At 46.8% G+C, this 13,364-nt stretch overlaps 1 protein-coding gene across 2 annotated transcripts in view; it reads left to right on the top strand.

Moving 5' to 3' along the window:
- SORL1 (sortilin related receptor 1) overlaps window positions 1-13,364 on the top strand; it is a 159,450-nt gene that overhangs the window by 84,491 nt on the left and 61,595 nt on the right. For both annotated transcript variants that reach the window (XM_070473463.1, XM_070473464.1), the window contains exons 17-21: window positions 2,941-3,113; window positions 4,198-4,329; window positions 6,459-6,550; window positions 8,204-8,450; window positions 9,121-9,259. In XM_070473463.1, coding sequence (XP_070329564.1) covers window positions 2,941-3,113; window positions 4,198-4,329; window positions 6,459-6,550; window positions 8,204-8,450; window positions 9,121-9,259 — 783 coding nt within the window. The remainder of the gene's footprint in view (window positions 1-2,940; window positions 3,114-4,197; window positions 4,330-6,458; window positions 6,551-8,203; window positions 8,451-9,120; window positions 9,260-13,364) is intronic.

Here is a 13,364-nt window from a genome sequence, read left to right as displayed (position 1 = left end):
ACGTGAATCATGAGAGAACCACCTCGTCCTGCATGGGAGGGGAAGAGCAGTGCTCTCGCTTGCTCACTGTTTGCCAGCTCACCCTGGTGTTTTTCATGCTAAGCTCATTAGTCCCTTAATTTAATCTTCCATCGTTACCCAAGTAATTAACATCCCTCACCGTGGAGACTTTAAAAGAACACGGCTTCAGCAGATTACCACAAACGAGCAGATAATACTCATATAGTCCCCTCACGAGAGCTGTTATTGATGAGGGCCTGGGTGAGCAGGGTTTGAGTGATTGCTCATAAGGGGCTGGAGCATGTACTTTGGTGATAAATATTTCTGAAGATGTCAGCGAGGGACAAAACAGTTTGTTTAGAGCTGTCTGAAGTGGTCGGAAAGCTGTTTTCTCTTCTGATAGGAGAGGATAGAATAGGGAATAAGTGGAAAAAATCTCCTTTGTGGTGTAGTGTGTATGCATGCTAAGTCACTTTAGTGACCCCATGGACCATAGCCTGCTAGGCTCCTCTGTCCATGGAATTCTCCAGGCAACAGTACTGGAGTGGATTGCCATGCCCTTCTCCAAGGTATCTTCCTGACCTGACCTAGAAATCAAACCTGCGCCTCTTATGTCTCCTGCATTGGCCACCTAGGAAGCCCTTGTAGGGTAGTGAGTTAAGTGAAGTCGCTCAGCCGTGTTGTGTCCAACTGTTTGTGACCCCATGGCTGTAGCCTACTACGCTTCTCGATCCATGGGATTTCCCAGGCAAGAGTACTGGAATGAGTTGCCATTTGCTTCTTCAGAAGATCTTCCTGACCCAGGGTTCAAACCCTGGTCTCCCTCATTCTAGGCAGACGCTTTACTGTCTGAGCTACCAGGGAAGGTGGTAGGGTATGGTAGGCTACCTTCTAAATTTTTTTTTTTTTTTAAAGCATGGAGCAGAGGCAGGAATGTACCAAGAAAGGAAAAAATGTTTCATAGGACTAACATGGAACCATAATATGTTTGCAAAGATGAGATAATCTGGTCATCTGGAAGGATTTTTAAAAGTGAAGAAATTTTTCTTCCTTTGAGATTAGGACAGTGACATACATTTCTAGGCTGGGGCTTATAGATGCCTGGGATTGACCAATTCTATTTCTTTTCTAACACACAACATACTGTCTGTTTCTCTACACCACATTCTAAGGTGGGTGTTTCTGGACTCAAAAGACACTGTCAGTTAGAAGAAAAAAATCCCGAAGCAACAGAGTGAGGTTTCTAAATGTTGTAGAGAGGTGGGATGAAGGGCTTGCTGCTGCGAATGCGTCTCCACAACTCCATGTGGCACTGCCACAACGTCTGGGATTCCAGCATTTTTACAAACTCAGCATTTTTCATCTGACTGCCTGGTCTCCTGGGAATTACAGTGGGATGATTTTCTTGAAAACCAAAGGGAGTGATTCGTTATCATGTGGTAGCTTAGATCCTTCTGAAGTGAGACCAAAAGAAAAGAGGGCAGATTTACTTTTGGTGTAAAAAAAAATTATAGGTAGATTTAAGTTTTTGAGTGCATTATTTATATTGGAGCTTTATAAAGCAGAGGTGGCTAACTTATGTTTCAAGAATGGAACGAGAGAAAGAGAAAAAAAAAAACAAAACAACCATCACCATGCAGGCTTGCAGCAGAGGGATCCAGATTTGTCACTTGCAGATGCAATATATTGTCACAATGGACACTTCAGAAATGGATGCGGGTGTGATGCTAATTTTCATTCTCTTGGGAAACTCCAGATGTTTTCCAGGCCGGTCCCTAAGAGGAAGAGAGAGACCACCAAGAGCACCAGCTCTTCCTGTTCTTAGCTGTCTGACATTAAATCAGTTTCTGAAGCACTCTGAGCTTCTGTTTCTCTGTCTTGAGAGATTGGTGCCTATATTGCAAGAGACAGCCTTGGGTGTTAAAGCTTAGACTCTGGATCCAAACCACTGGAGTTCGGTTCTTGGTTCGGCCACTTACCAGTTATGTGACCTTGCGTGGGTTACTTAACCCCTGCTCTCAGCTTTCTTATTTGTAGAATTGAGTTAATAGTTCTTCCATTATACAGGTGTTCTCTCTCTCTCTCAAACTCGTTTAGTTATCTCTGACTCTTTGCGACCCCGTGGACTGTAGCCCACTTGGCTCCTCTGTCCATAGAGTCTCCTGGCAAGAATACTGGAATGGATTGCCATTCTGTTCTCCAGGGGATCTTCCCAACCCAGGGACTGAACCTGGGTCTCCTGCATTGCAGGCAGATTCTTTAATGTCTGACCCACCAGGGAAGCCCATTATACAGTTGTCACTGGGATCAAACAATTCCTGGTAATAGTATGTATGTTGTGTAAGTATTTAAGTAGAAGTAGAATCTTCATGATGATTGTGTTGTAATACATTCTGTAGGTGGCCAGGAACATATGTATTATTACTTTGAAAATAGAATGTTGATATGATTGCTCTGTGTCTTTATAAACGATATTGAATGGGTGAGCAAACAGATTAGAAAACTTAGCTATAAGTCTTCAGTGACTCAAGTTCCCTAGTCAGTGAGATTACGATGCCACATGATGGGGTCCATCCTGTGATGAGGAGGAATGTGCTGAGTGGTGTGACTATTTTCATATGTGACCAAAACTTTTAGGTTGAGCTCTGAAGCTGGATATTGGAGCATGCCTACTATGAAGGGCAGGGGAGGACACAGATTTGGGGGGAAAAAAATAGCAGTAAAAAGCAGAGATTCATGGATGTCTGAGTAACTTAGTCGAGGCAGAAATGTTATTGCTTTGCCCTCCTTCTAAGTCACGATCCCTAAGTTCTCACTTGATCCACGCCTTGTGCCATCCATGGCTCTGAGGCTCACGGGTGAGAAAGAGGTAGGTTAGACGTGCGAGGACCCCTCCAGCACCCCCAGGCCGAACCACCCTCTTGTCTTGTGTGTCTGCAGAGGAGAACGAGTTCATCTTGTACGCCATGCGCAAGTCCATCTATCGCTACGACCTGGCCTCGGGGGCCACCGAGCAGCTGCCCCTCAGCGGGCTGCGGTCAGCGGTGGCCCTGGACTTCGACTATGAGCGCAACTGCTTGTACTGGTCCGACCTGGCCTTGGACGTCATCCAGGTGCGTCCTCCCGGGTCTGCTCGTGGGGGCCCTGCCTTGTGACTGCTGAGTCCTGGTAAACCTGTTCCAGAGTGTTCTAAGGAGATGGGTATTTGAGGTTTTTAAGCTTTATCTCAGGGCCAATGGATGACACTTTCCAGTTTTCTGTTCTAGTATTTTCTTTCCCTGTCTACCTCTGTCCTTGCAGGGAAAACAAAGGGAGCCCTCAAATCTGCATTCTTGCTTGTAAGTGAGGTCTCCCTTTTCCTGCTGGGAAGATTTTAGGGCTAAGTATGTAGCCCTCTTCGTCCCTCCTATCATAGCCACTGCCTCGTTTGTGTCCTTCTTTTCAAGCCCTGATATAGTAACTCTTGACTTCTCTGTAGTTCACGTAATTATCCACTTCAGCTATTCCGAGCACAGTCAAGAACCAGAAAGTAAGCTGTAAAGATTGCTGGGCAGGCCAGATAAATGGCCATACTTGCAGACCCGTGCATTTTAAAGAGAGCTATTTGATCTTTTTTCATTGCCTATTTAATCCTTTTATAAAAGCAATTCTAACAAGTTTTATCTGGACTTCCAACCCAATAGCAATTTTACAGGGCCCGGCTATTGGAGGAGGGGACAGGGAGGTGGGGGAGGGGGAGGCAGTGGCTGCTGCCAGTGGCTGTCCAAGGGCAGCACCTGATGACTTGGAGCCTCTGAGGGAGGAAGGACTGTAAAAAGCAGACACAGGATCTTAAAAATAACAGCAATCCGGTTTCATTTATTTTAAAAGCAAGCAGGCTCATGCATCTTGGTCATCACTACCTCATTATTGTGATACAATGTAGCTCAGTGACCAGTGTTCACCACCATCATGCAGGAAGATATAAATGACTCGGTTCTGTTAAGTTATCCTGCTTCAAACAGGAAGCTGTAATCCATTTAAGAAATGCTTTTAGTGAAAAATGGCTTCATGCATCTGGAATACTGGCGAATAGAAAACATCTCCGCCCTTGCCAGTCAAGCCAGTTTAATAAACAGGTTCCCATCGATGGAACCGATTTGGCTGGAGATCATGTGAGCATTTCACAGTGTTTCTTCTTCTCTTCTGTCTCTTCAGCGCCTCTGTTTGAATGGGAGTTCGGGGCAGGAGGTGATCTTCAATTCTGGCCTGGAGACAGTGGAAGCCTTGGCTTTTGAACCCCTCAGCCAGTTACTTTACTGGGTGGATTCTGGCTTCAAAAAGATTGAGGTATGTGCTTTCCGTGCTATCTGTGATTAAGCAAGCAGGGAGGTGCTGGGCTGGGAGCCAGATTTGACACAGAGGGGGAAGCCAGTGTGTCCAGCTCCTCTGGAGATTCCCTGAGAATTGCAGAGAAAGGTGGTCCCATGTGCAAACAGGATGCCTGCATCTGTCAAATAGAGATTTCATTAAGATACTTGAACACTTGTATTGGGGCTAGCAGCAGCATAGCGTAGTAACTGTAATGATAGTGATACTGTAGCATTACTATAATGCCGTAACATCCACACTCCAGTATTAAATGCTGTTAGTGTAATGAAGATAATTCTGTGACTGCCATCCTCATGTGGTCGTTCTCTGTTGGAACCACTTTGCATGAATTCTCTGATTCACTTCTCAGCTGCTCTGTAAGGTAGGTCCTCTCACCTCCTCACTTCACCTGTCTGCACCTGAGCTCTGCAGGGCCGAGAGGGGTAAGAGATCATGGGCTCCTAGGCGTGCTCAACTCCTGCATATTCCTACTGGGGCCCTGGGGCACCATCTCAACACCTCTTTACGCTGACCTCTGGGGAGGCATGACTTGTGGGTTATGTGGAAGGCGCAGTAGAAACAGGGAGACCCAGAGAGGCAGGACAAATCACACAGCAAAAGCCACAAACTCGAGAGATGGACCTGGGTTCAGTCTTTATCCCTTTTTTAAAAAATTTTTAAAAAGTATTTATTTTTATTTATTTGACTGCACCAGATCTTAGTTGCAGCACTCAGGGTCTTCTTTCATTGCAGCCTGCAGGATCTTTAGTTGAGGCATGTGAACTCTTAGTTACAACATGTGGGATCTAGTTCCCTGACCAAGGATCGAACCCTGGCCCCCTGCATTGGGAATTTGAGATCTTGGCCACTGGACCCCCAGAGAAGTCCCCTAGTCCTTATTCTGGTAGCTGAATGACTCAGGCAAGTATCTTATCCCCTCTCAGCTTCAGTTTCTTCATCCGTAAGATGAAGATTCCATTGTTCAGTCAGTCACTTGGCAGGTGCTGTGTCCCAGCACACTGTGTGACGGGTCTGGTTTTAGATCATGATGATAGAGCAGGAGGCAAGACATGCAGGTCTCTGTGCTGAGAGATTAGGTTTTGGTGGAGGAAGCAAAATAACAAAGAAATAAGTCCATCTGTCCTGTTGGTGCCTTGCGCTGCAGTGAACATCACACGGGGTATGTGATTGCATGACGGGGGAGAGGAGGTGTCTTGGAGGTGACGTCTGAGCTGAGCTCTGCCCGAGCAGGGATCGTTGGAGCGTTCCCCTCATGGGACGGTTGAGAGGAAGGGTGGAAGGATGCATAGCACTGGACACATTCTGAGCCGTGGGTTGGTGGTCTTGTCGTTACTCTTCCTCTCTCTTTTTTTAATCGACTGTGCTCAGCGCTTTGCTAGAAGGATGCAGGTAAAGCTTGAGTGTCTATAGGCTCACAGTATAAGCTCAAATGCTGTGTGTGAAATGGTGAAAGAAGAGTCAGTGATGTGAACTATGGATGCCCATTGATCAAGGTGGATCAGAAAGGTTAGCAGAGGAGTTGGGCCTGGCGGGGTATTTTGAAGGAAGGATAGGATTTGATTAGAAAGCAGAGAACAGGTCTTAGGGGGGATACATGGCAAGAGCAGACAGGAGTGGGTATATCAGACTTGGAGATCCCTGAGAGTACCAGTCTTCCTGAGGTTGTAGGGGCTGACGTAGAGGAGAGAGAATGTGGGGACTCTGGATTGGTGAGGTAGTGATATTGAGAATTTGTTTTATGGATAAAGCAGAGATGTTGGTGGCTTTGGAGCTTGGAGTGGTGGAGGCGGGTAGAGTAAATAAGCACGCAGCGAGCACTTACTTTGTGCAAGTCATCACACCCCCAGAACTGGGGGTGCAGGTGGTACTGGCTCCTCTTGTCAGGCCCTGTGAGGATTGCTGCCTGAGCCAGAGGAGGCAACAACTCAATCTGGCTGGAGAGGGGGGCCAAGTTTCCCAAATCAGTCTGCAGGGGAATCTGGCCACCATGGAGGGCCGTAGGCGGGACCCAAGAAGGAAAGTTTGCAGCATGGGCTTTATAAGGAGCTCAGACCCCTCTTAGCCTTTCCCCCTCCTTTATTTGTCAGGTGGGGCATCCAGACGGTGACTTCCGCCTCACCATTGTCAATGCTTCTGTGGTTGATCGACCCAGGGCTCTGGTCCTCGTGCCGCAAGATGGGTAAGTGTGGTCCCAGAGAGGATTTGTGTGGGTCCAGGGCTGCCACAGAGTCTCCTGGAAATGCAAACTGCTGGACAAAAGCTTGTTTCTGATCATTGTGGTTGAAGTAATCTAGGACCTGCAAGTCTTGGATCTGTAGCTTAGTCCTCCTGGGCAGCAAACTCCATCCCCTTTCTGTTAGCAAGCATCGCAGTCTTTTTAGGTGCCCAGATGTCTTGCAGCTGTGGGGTGTTTCCCTAGCAGAAAGTAATATTTAAAGTCTCTCTGGACATAGTCAGCCCTGCTTGAATATTGTAAGGAGGCTTTATCTTGAGTTTCGCATGTGATACAAATATTTAAACCATTCCTTCTTTTTCCTGCCCCCAGCCTGTATTTTCTTACCAGCAGTTTATATGCAAACTGAAAAGTGGGAAAGGCAGAGGTGCTTCTTATTAATTTATTGCTAACTTAAGGAAACATACCTAAAAAGGGAAATTCTGGATTAGGCTTTCTAGCATTTATGATTGAGAGATCAGTTTTTAAAAGAAAACTCTGAAAGTGATATATGCACTTGGTTAAAAATATTAAAAGAAAGTAGAAATTTATGAAATGAAAAATATTTGTTTCTTCTTTTCGCTTTCACATTTTCTAGAGGTAATCATGGTTAATAGTTTCTTGTGTCTCATTCAGAATTTATTTTTGCCCATGTACAGGTGTACACCCTTTAACACACAGACACACACATGCACACACATGCATCAAGGAGGATCATAGGATATTTATTATTCTGCATGTTTTAAAAATATTAATATGGTTGGAAGATTTTTTAATCTGAACGCATGTAGGTCTTTAGACATTTTACTGTTCTTTTGTATGTACCATAATGTAACACTTTACAGATTGACATTTTTGTGTATACATACACACACACACACACACTTAAATATATATATTTGTATGCACTCCTACCTGTATATGTATATATTTTGCTAGTGTGAACAATGGGCTTCCCAGGTGACTCAGTGGTAAAGAATCTGCCTGCAATTCAGGAGACCTGGGCTTGATCCCTGGGTCAGGAAGATTCCCTGGAGAAGGAAATGGCAACCTACTCCAGTATTCTTGGCTGAAAAGTCCCATGGACAGAGAAGCGTGGTGGGCTACTGTCTATGGGGTTGCAAAGAGTTTGACACAATTTAATGGCTAAACAACAACAAATGTGAACATTGCTGATGATGAACATTTTTGTACACTCTCTTTGCATAACTTGATTCTACCCATAGATAAATTCCAGTAGAAGAATCTCTGGGTCAGGTAGTTAACTGGCTTTAAGTAGTATAATGAGAGATTGCAGCATCAAGGCTGAACTAACTGGCCGAATGCTTGCCACTTTGGAGGAGTATTTGAGCATCCGTCTACCCATTCTTTCCCCAATGGCTCAGCGGTAAACAATCTGCCTGCAGTGTAGCCGATGCAGGTTCCATCCCTGGGTTGGGAAGATCCCCTGGAGGAGGGCGTGGCAACCCACTCCAGTATTCTTGCCTGGAGAATCCCATGGACAGAGGAGCCTGGTAGGCTGTCGTCCATGGGGTCTCAAAGAGTCAGACATGACTGAGCAACTGAGCATGCACACCCCCCGTTCTGATGGGATGTGTGTTTTTCCCTGGTTTCGCCCAGGGTGATGTTCTGGACCGACTGGGGGGACCTGAGGCCTGGCATTTACCGGAGCAACATGGATGGTTCAGCTGCCTACCGCCTTGTATCAGAGGATGTGAAGTGGCCCAACGGCATCGCCGTGGACGAGCAGTGGATCTACTGGACGGATGCCTACCTGGACTGCATTGAGCGGATCACTTTCAGCGGCCAGCAGCGTTCCGTCATCCTGGACAACCTCCCGCACCCCTACGCTATTGCTGTCTTTAAGGTGGGACCTCACCTGTTCCCAGCATTGGGCAACCTGTTTATGTAGGCGGGGAGCAGACTGAGGCAAAGAGCCTGCTGTCTGTGGGTTTTTACTGAGATGCTTATCGAACTTGTAGAAAATCAGCTCGTTTCTGAATTGGAGGCAGTTTCTTTCGGCCCCTAGAGAGCGATTCCAGACCCAGCTGCCAGGGATCCAGGGTGCTTATCATTCTCATGTCAGAAGATTGAAATTCAAGGTTGCATCTGATGAAAATGGCTTGCCATTCAGTGTTGGTAGCCTCCTGATTGGCTCTGACTTGTGGTCTGCTGTGAGGATTGCTCTCTTCATTCCCTATTGTCTTGAGATGAGCCCCACCCTGCCTCCTGGGGGCCTTGTCACTTGTGCTTCAACCTTGCAACATAAAGTGGTTCTTCAGATTTTGAACTCAAGGGTTGAGCTTATGGTCACACCTGAATGCTCATTGGATAGATTCTTTGAGGCGGTTCCTTCAATGTGGATATTTGGTGAGGTTTGGATAAAAGCACTGATTCCTGCCTTTAACTGTCATCTTGCTCACGCTGATCATTCATCCAGTGAATGTTAGGTGTCCACTCCACAGTGGAGTTCTTGTTCTCAATGCGGGTTCTGAGTGAAAGAAGAGCTGGCTAACGAGTGAAGGTTTTCTTTTTAGAATGAGATTTACTGGGATGACTGGTCACAGCTCAGCATCTTCCGAGCTTCCAAGTACAGCGGGTCCGACATGGCCATTCTGGCGAGCCGGCTTACAGGGCCCATGGACTTGAAGATTTTCTACCGGGGCAAGACAACTGGTAAGGCAGCATGCCCTCTTCCATCTCTGTCGCGTTGATCTCTCGAAAGGGGCTGGGTGTGGGCAATCCCTGCTGAAGCAGGATCTGGCAGCCTGTGTCTTTGTTGTCATGACAACATGCACATTATTTAATTTCTTCCTAATGACATCTTAATTTATTTTCTAATGATACACAAACAGCTGGAAGACAGCGTGTCTTTGCTTGCCTGGAACGCTGGTGTTTGCTGGGTAATTACACCCTCCTCCTGCCTCTGGCCCCTGACGCTGGGCGGTGTGGCTTCTCTTGCTGCCCGAGAGGCCCAGCGTGCGCTGCATCCCCATTTGGCACCCGGACAGGGAGCATGCTGTGCCGGTGCACAGCCAGTTGCTGGTTTCCGATAGGAGTCCGGTCTTCTCTGGTCCCTCAGATGACGGATCACTCATTGAAACCTGCTTCTCTTGCATGGCAGAGTCTAGTTACAGGATGACTTATTTCTTGTCCTCACCATGAAACTCTCAACCCCATGAAGAAGGAGGTTCTTCTTTTTTTTTTTGCTCAGTAATCTTACCAGTGCCCAGTAGTCAGTCGCTGCTCACTTCATAGTTGCTGGAAGAAGAAGGGATAGGGGCCAGGGAAGCCTTACCAGGGGCTGTAGAGAATGTCTGAGTGTCTGAAAGATGATGGGGTGAGGCTTTAAGACCTGCTGCCAGGCTCTGCCTGGCTGTCCTAGGCTCTGAGACCATTCAGTAGGACGCCTTCTTCCTTCTTCATTGCCCGTTCCCTTTGTTGATCTTCCAGTCACACTATTAATTATGGAGGAGAGGGATCAGGGCCCCTGCCCGCTCCCCCACCCCAACCCAGAAGAATAGTCCCTTTAAGAAGAACCTTCTTTATTTCAGCAGGACTCAGTAGCATCCTGGGTCTGCTGACGGCCCTTTATTGATAGACTGCTAAGTTTCCTGTTTTGAACTAGAACGTTGATGTTGTCTTGTGGTTTTTGGCTGGCCCCGTGCTAAGAGAAAATTGACTCTCAGGGGAAGTAATACGGTTATAGATATCACTGCTGTGCTTTTGGGACTGTAGAGGGGAGCATGAGAACATACTTAGAAAACTATAAAGAATCCTAGAGATGGAAGTTTGTATTATTGTTGTGCCTTCGCAGCTGACCTGTGAGGTGGGCAGGGCTGGTATTATGATCCTGGTTTCTCGATTAGGGAATGGAATCTCACATATGAATTAGCTTTCCCAAAGGCCCCTCTGTTATTTAGGAGCTAGGTTTTTTGTTCCAGTTCTGCTGTAAAACGAAGAAGTCACATTCTTTCCTAGAGGAGGTGCCTGTTTTGAAATAGGGAGAAAGACAAAAAAAAAAAAATACAAAAGAAATAAATGAGATAGGGAGAGAGGAATCCTGCTTTCTAGCTCTAGTGGTTGCAACCTCAGGGCTTTTGACAGAGGACACCCACCCCGACTGATCCGACCCGCCAGCAAGCCGAGGGAACAATCAACATTTCTCCAGGTTACCTCCCCATCTGGAAGAGCAGGTCTGTGTTTTGACATGTGCCTGTGAGCACCTGTTGGCTGAGCACACGGCCTCAGATTTTGCAACTCTGTGTTCAGATGGACCGGAGAACCCTGGTTTCCCACCCACAGTCTTGGCTGGTCACTTCATCCCAGCTGCTATGCTGTCGCCCCTGTGACCTGGAGGCTACTCTGGCTAATTTAAATAAGACATAAAGGGGAAATACTGGCCTGTCTCCTGCCTCTGGGGGACCCCCTGCCCACAGATGCAAGGCCAGGGAAGCATGTTTGTCATCTCTCAGGCCTGTATGAGTTAAAGTGTTTGCAGTGGCCTCTGGTTGCCAGCACTGCCTGTTTGCAGTGGGTGCCTCTTGACCGTGAACTTGTTTGCTCCATCCTGCCTGCTCCGTTGGACTTTGAGAGTGTTGAAAATTTATGACAGTATTGGCAATCCCCAGTGCCAGGTAAGCTTTATTACCTCTGTTGTCTGCTCCTGACACAACGGGGACTTTGTAACAAGCCATGTGTAAGGTAATAACAGCAGTGATAAGGGACATTTACTCTAAGGGATTTTGCTGTGTCATAAGCACCACACTGATTTCCTTAGTGGGCTTGCATAACCTCAGGTTGGAGAAGGAAATGGCAACCCGCTCCAGTATTCTTGCCTGGGAAATCCTTTGGACAGAGGAGCCTGGCAGGCTTCAGTCCATGGGGTCACATCAGAGTCTTCATGATTTAACAGTTTCCCCCAAGTCTATGTGTATTATTAATAGTTCCATTTTACAGATGAGAACCCAGAAATCAGGTTCAGTAACTTCTCTCCATCACACATTTAGTTAGTGGTGAGAATTTGAACCATGGCCTAGTTGACTTCCGGAGAAGGCAATGGCACCCCACTCCAGTACTCTTGCCTGGAAAATCCCATGGATGGAAGAGCCTGGTAGGCTGCAGTCCCTGGGGTTGCTAAGAGTTGGACATGACTGAGCTACTTCACTTTCACTTTTCACTTTCATGTGCTGGGGAAGGAAATGGCAACCCACTCCATTGTTCTTGCCTGGAGAATTCCAGGGACGGGGGAGCCTGCTGGGCTGCCGTCTATAGGGTCGTACAGAGTCGGACACGACTGAAGTGACTTAGCAGCAGCAGCAGCTAGTTGACTTCAGAGCTTGAACTTCCAAGAAACCACCAGGCTCTGTTCCACCTCTCACCTGTTGTTGGATTAGCAGTGCCCTGGTGTACGACAGTTATTTAGCAGTCGTAGGTTTTAGTGGATTCTTGTTTAGGATGATGAGAATTTTGTTCACTTGCAGTGTTTGTCAGTTTAGAATATTTAGTTATAAACAGGTGCTTTTTTTTGTCTTCATACCTGGTTGTTTGTTACACAGTGTTCCTGGAATTTACTCTTCATAGAGAGTGTACTTTTCTTTAAACAACTTTCTCAGCAGGGCTACTGGTGTATTAAGTTGATGCTGCAATGGGTTAAACTGTTTTGGAGTTCTTGGAATGTTCCTTCAGAGCCTGCAGTAAACACATAGTTTTCAATATCTATCATGAGGGTAACTGTTTACCATACGGGGTGGATCTGATTTTGATATTGTCGAGTGTGTGGATGGTTAAGCCAGATAATAGCAGTGTTGGCTCCTCAGAGGGTTCTGGAGGAATTTTCCAAAGAGGAAATCTGTAAATGTCCTGGGTATGTCCAGTGAAGGCCTCTCGAGGCTAAACGTTTGGTCTTCGAGAGGGACGTCTTTGGAGACGGAGGCTGTCAGCTGTCCAGTCTTCAAACGACCCACCTGACCCACACGAGACTGTGGTGTCTTAGGGAAGGGGTCTTTGGCTGTGTTCTGATGGAACTCTGCCTCATCTTCCTTCATGTTCTCCCAGGTTCTCTGTGATTAGTGCCCCCATTTTCTGTACTGTGGCTTTGTGTGTTTATTTAAAAAATAGATATATATTTGTTTATTTCTTCATTCATTCATGTGGCTGTCCCAGGTCTTAGTTGCAGCTCGCAGGGTGTTTAGTTGCAGCATGTGGGATCTAGTTCTCTGACCAGGGATCGAACCCGGGCCCTGTGCATTAGGAGTGCAGAGTCTTAGCCACTGGCCCACCAGGGAAGTCCTGTGCCATGGCTCTGGACCTACCCACACGTGCCTGCCCTGCCTACTCCTTTAGGATCAGTGACTTGGTTGCCTGGTTTGGGGTTTGTTCCTGGCCGTGCCCCTCAGATTACAGTTTCATTCATGCCTGTGGGGGCCAGTCTCCAGGAATACTCCAGCTCCCTTTGGGTTCTGTACTTTCAGTTTCCTTCTTTGGGTGGAAACACTTAACCCTGCATGTGAAAATATCACTGATGCTATTTCACGGAGTCCATGTGAAAATACTCCTGTCGATGAGTATTTGTTAAATATTCTATTATTGTTCAATTTCTTGGAACGTCGAATGACATGGTGTCCTTTGAAGACAAAGAACATGTTCCAGAGCCCCAGATGGGGTTGTTTTTGTTACTGGCAGCTCGGCATTCCCTCCTGCAGCCCACGGCAGGTGCATTTGAGATAAAGGGATGGGCATCTGCCCACGGAACAGATGAGAGGGAGCTGGTTCCTGGCAT

The sequence above is a fragment of the Odocoileus virginianus genome, chromosome 10 (assembly GCF_023699985.2).
Source record: "Odocoileus virginianus isolate 20LAN1187 ecotype Illinois chromosome 10, Ovbor_1.2, whole genome shotgun sequence".
In the NCBI taxonomy this organism is placed as follows: domain Eukaryota; kingdom Metazoa; phylum Chordata; class Mammalia; order Artiodactyla; family Cervidae; genus Odocoileus; species Odocoileus virginianus.
This window is presented reverse-complemented; position numbering and strand designations above follow the sequence as displayed.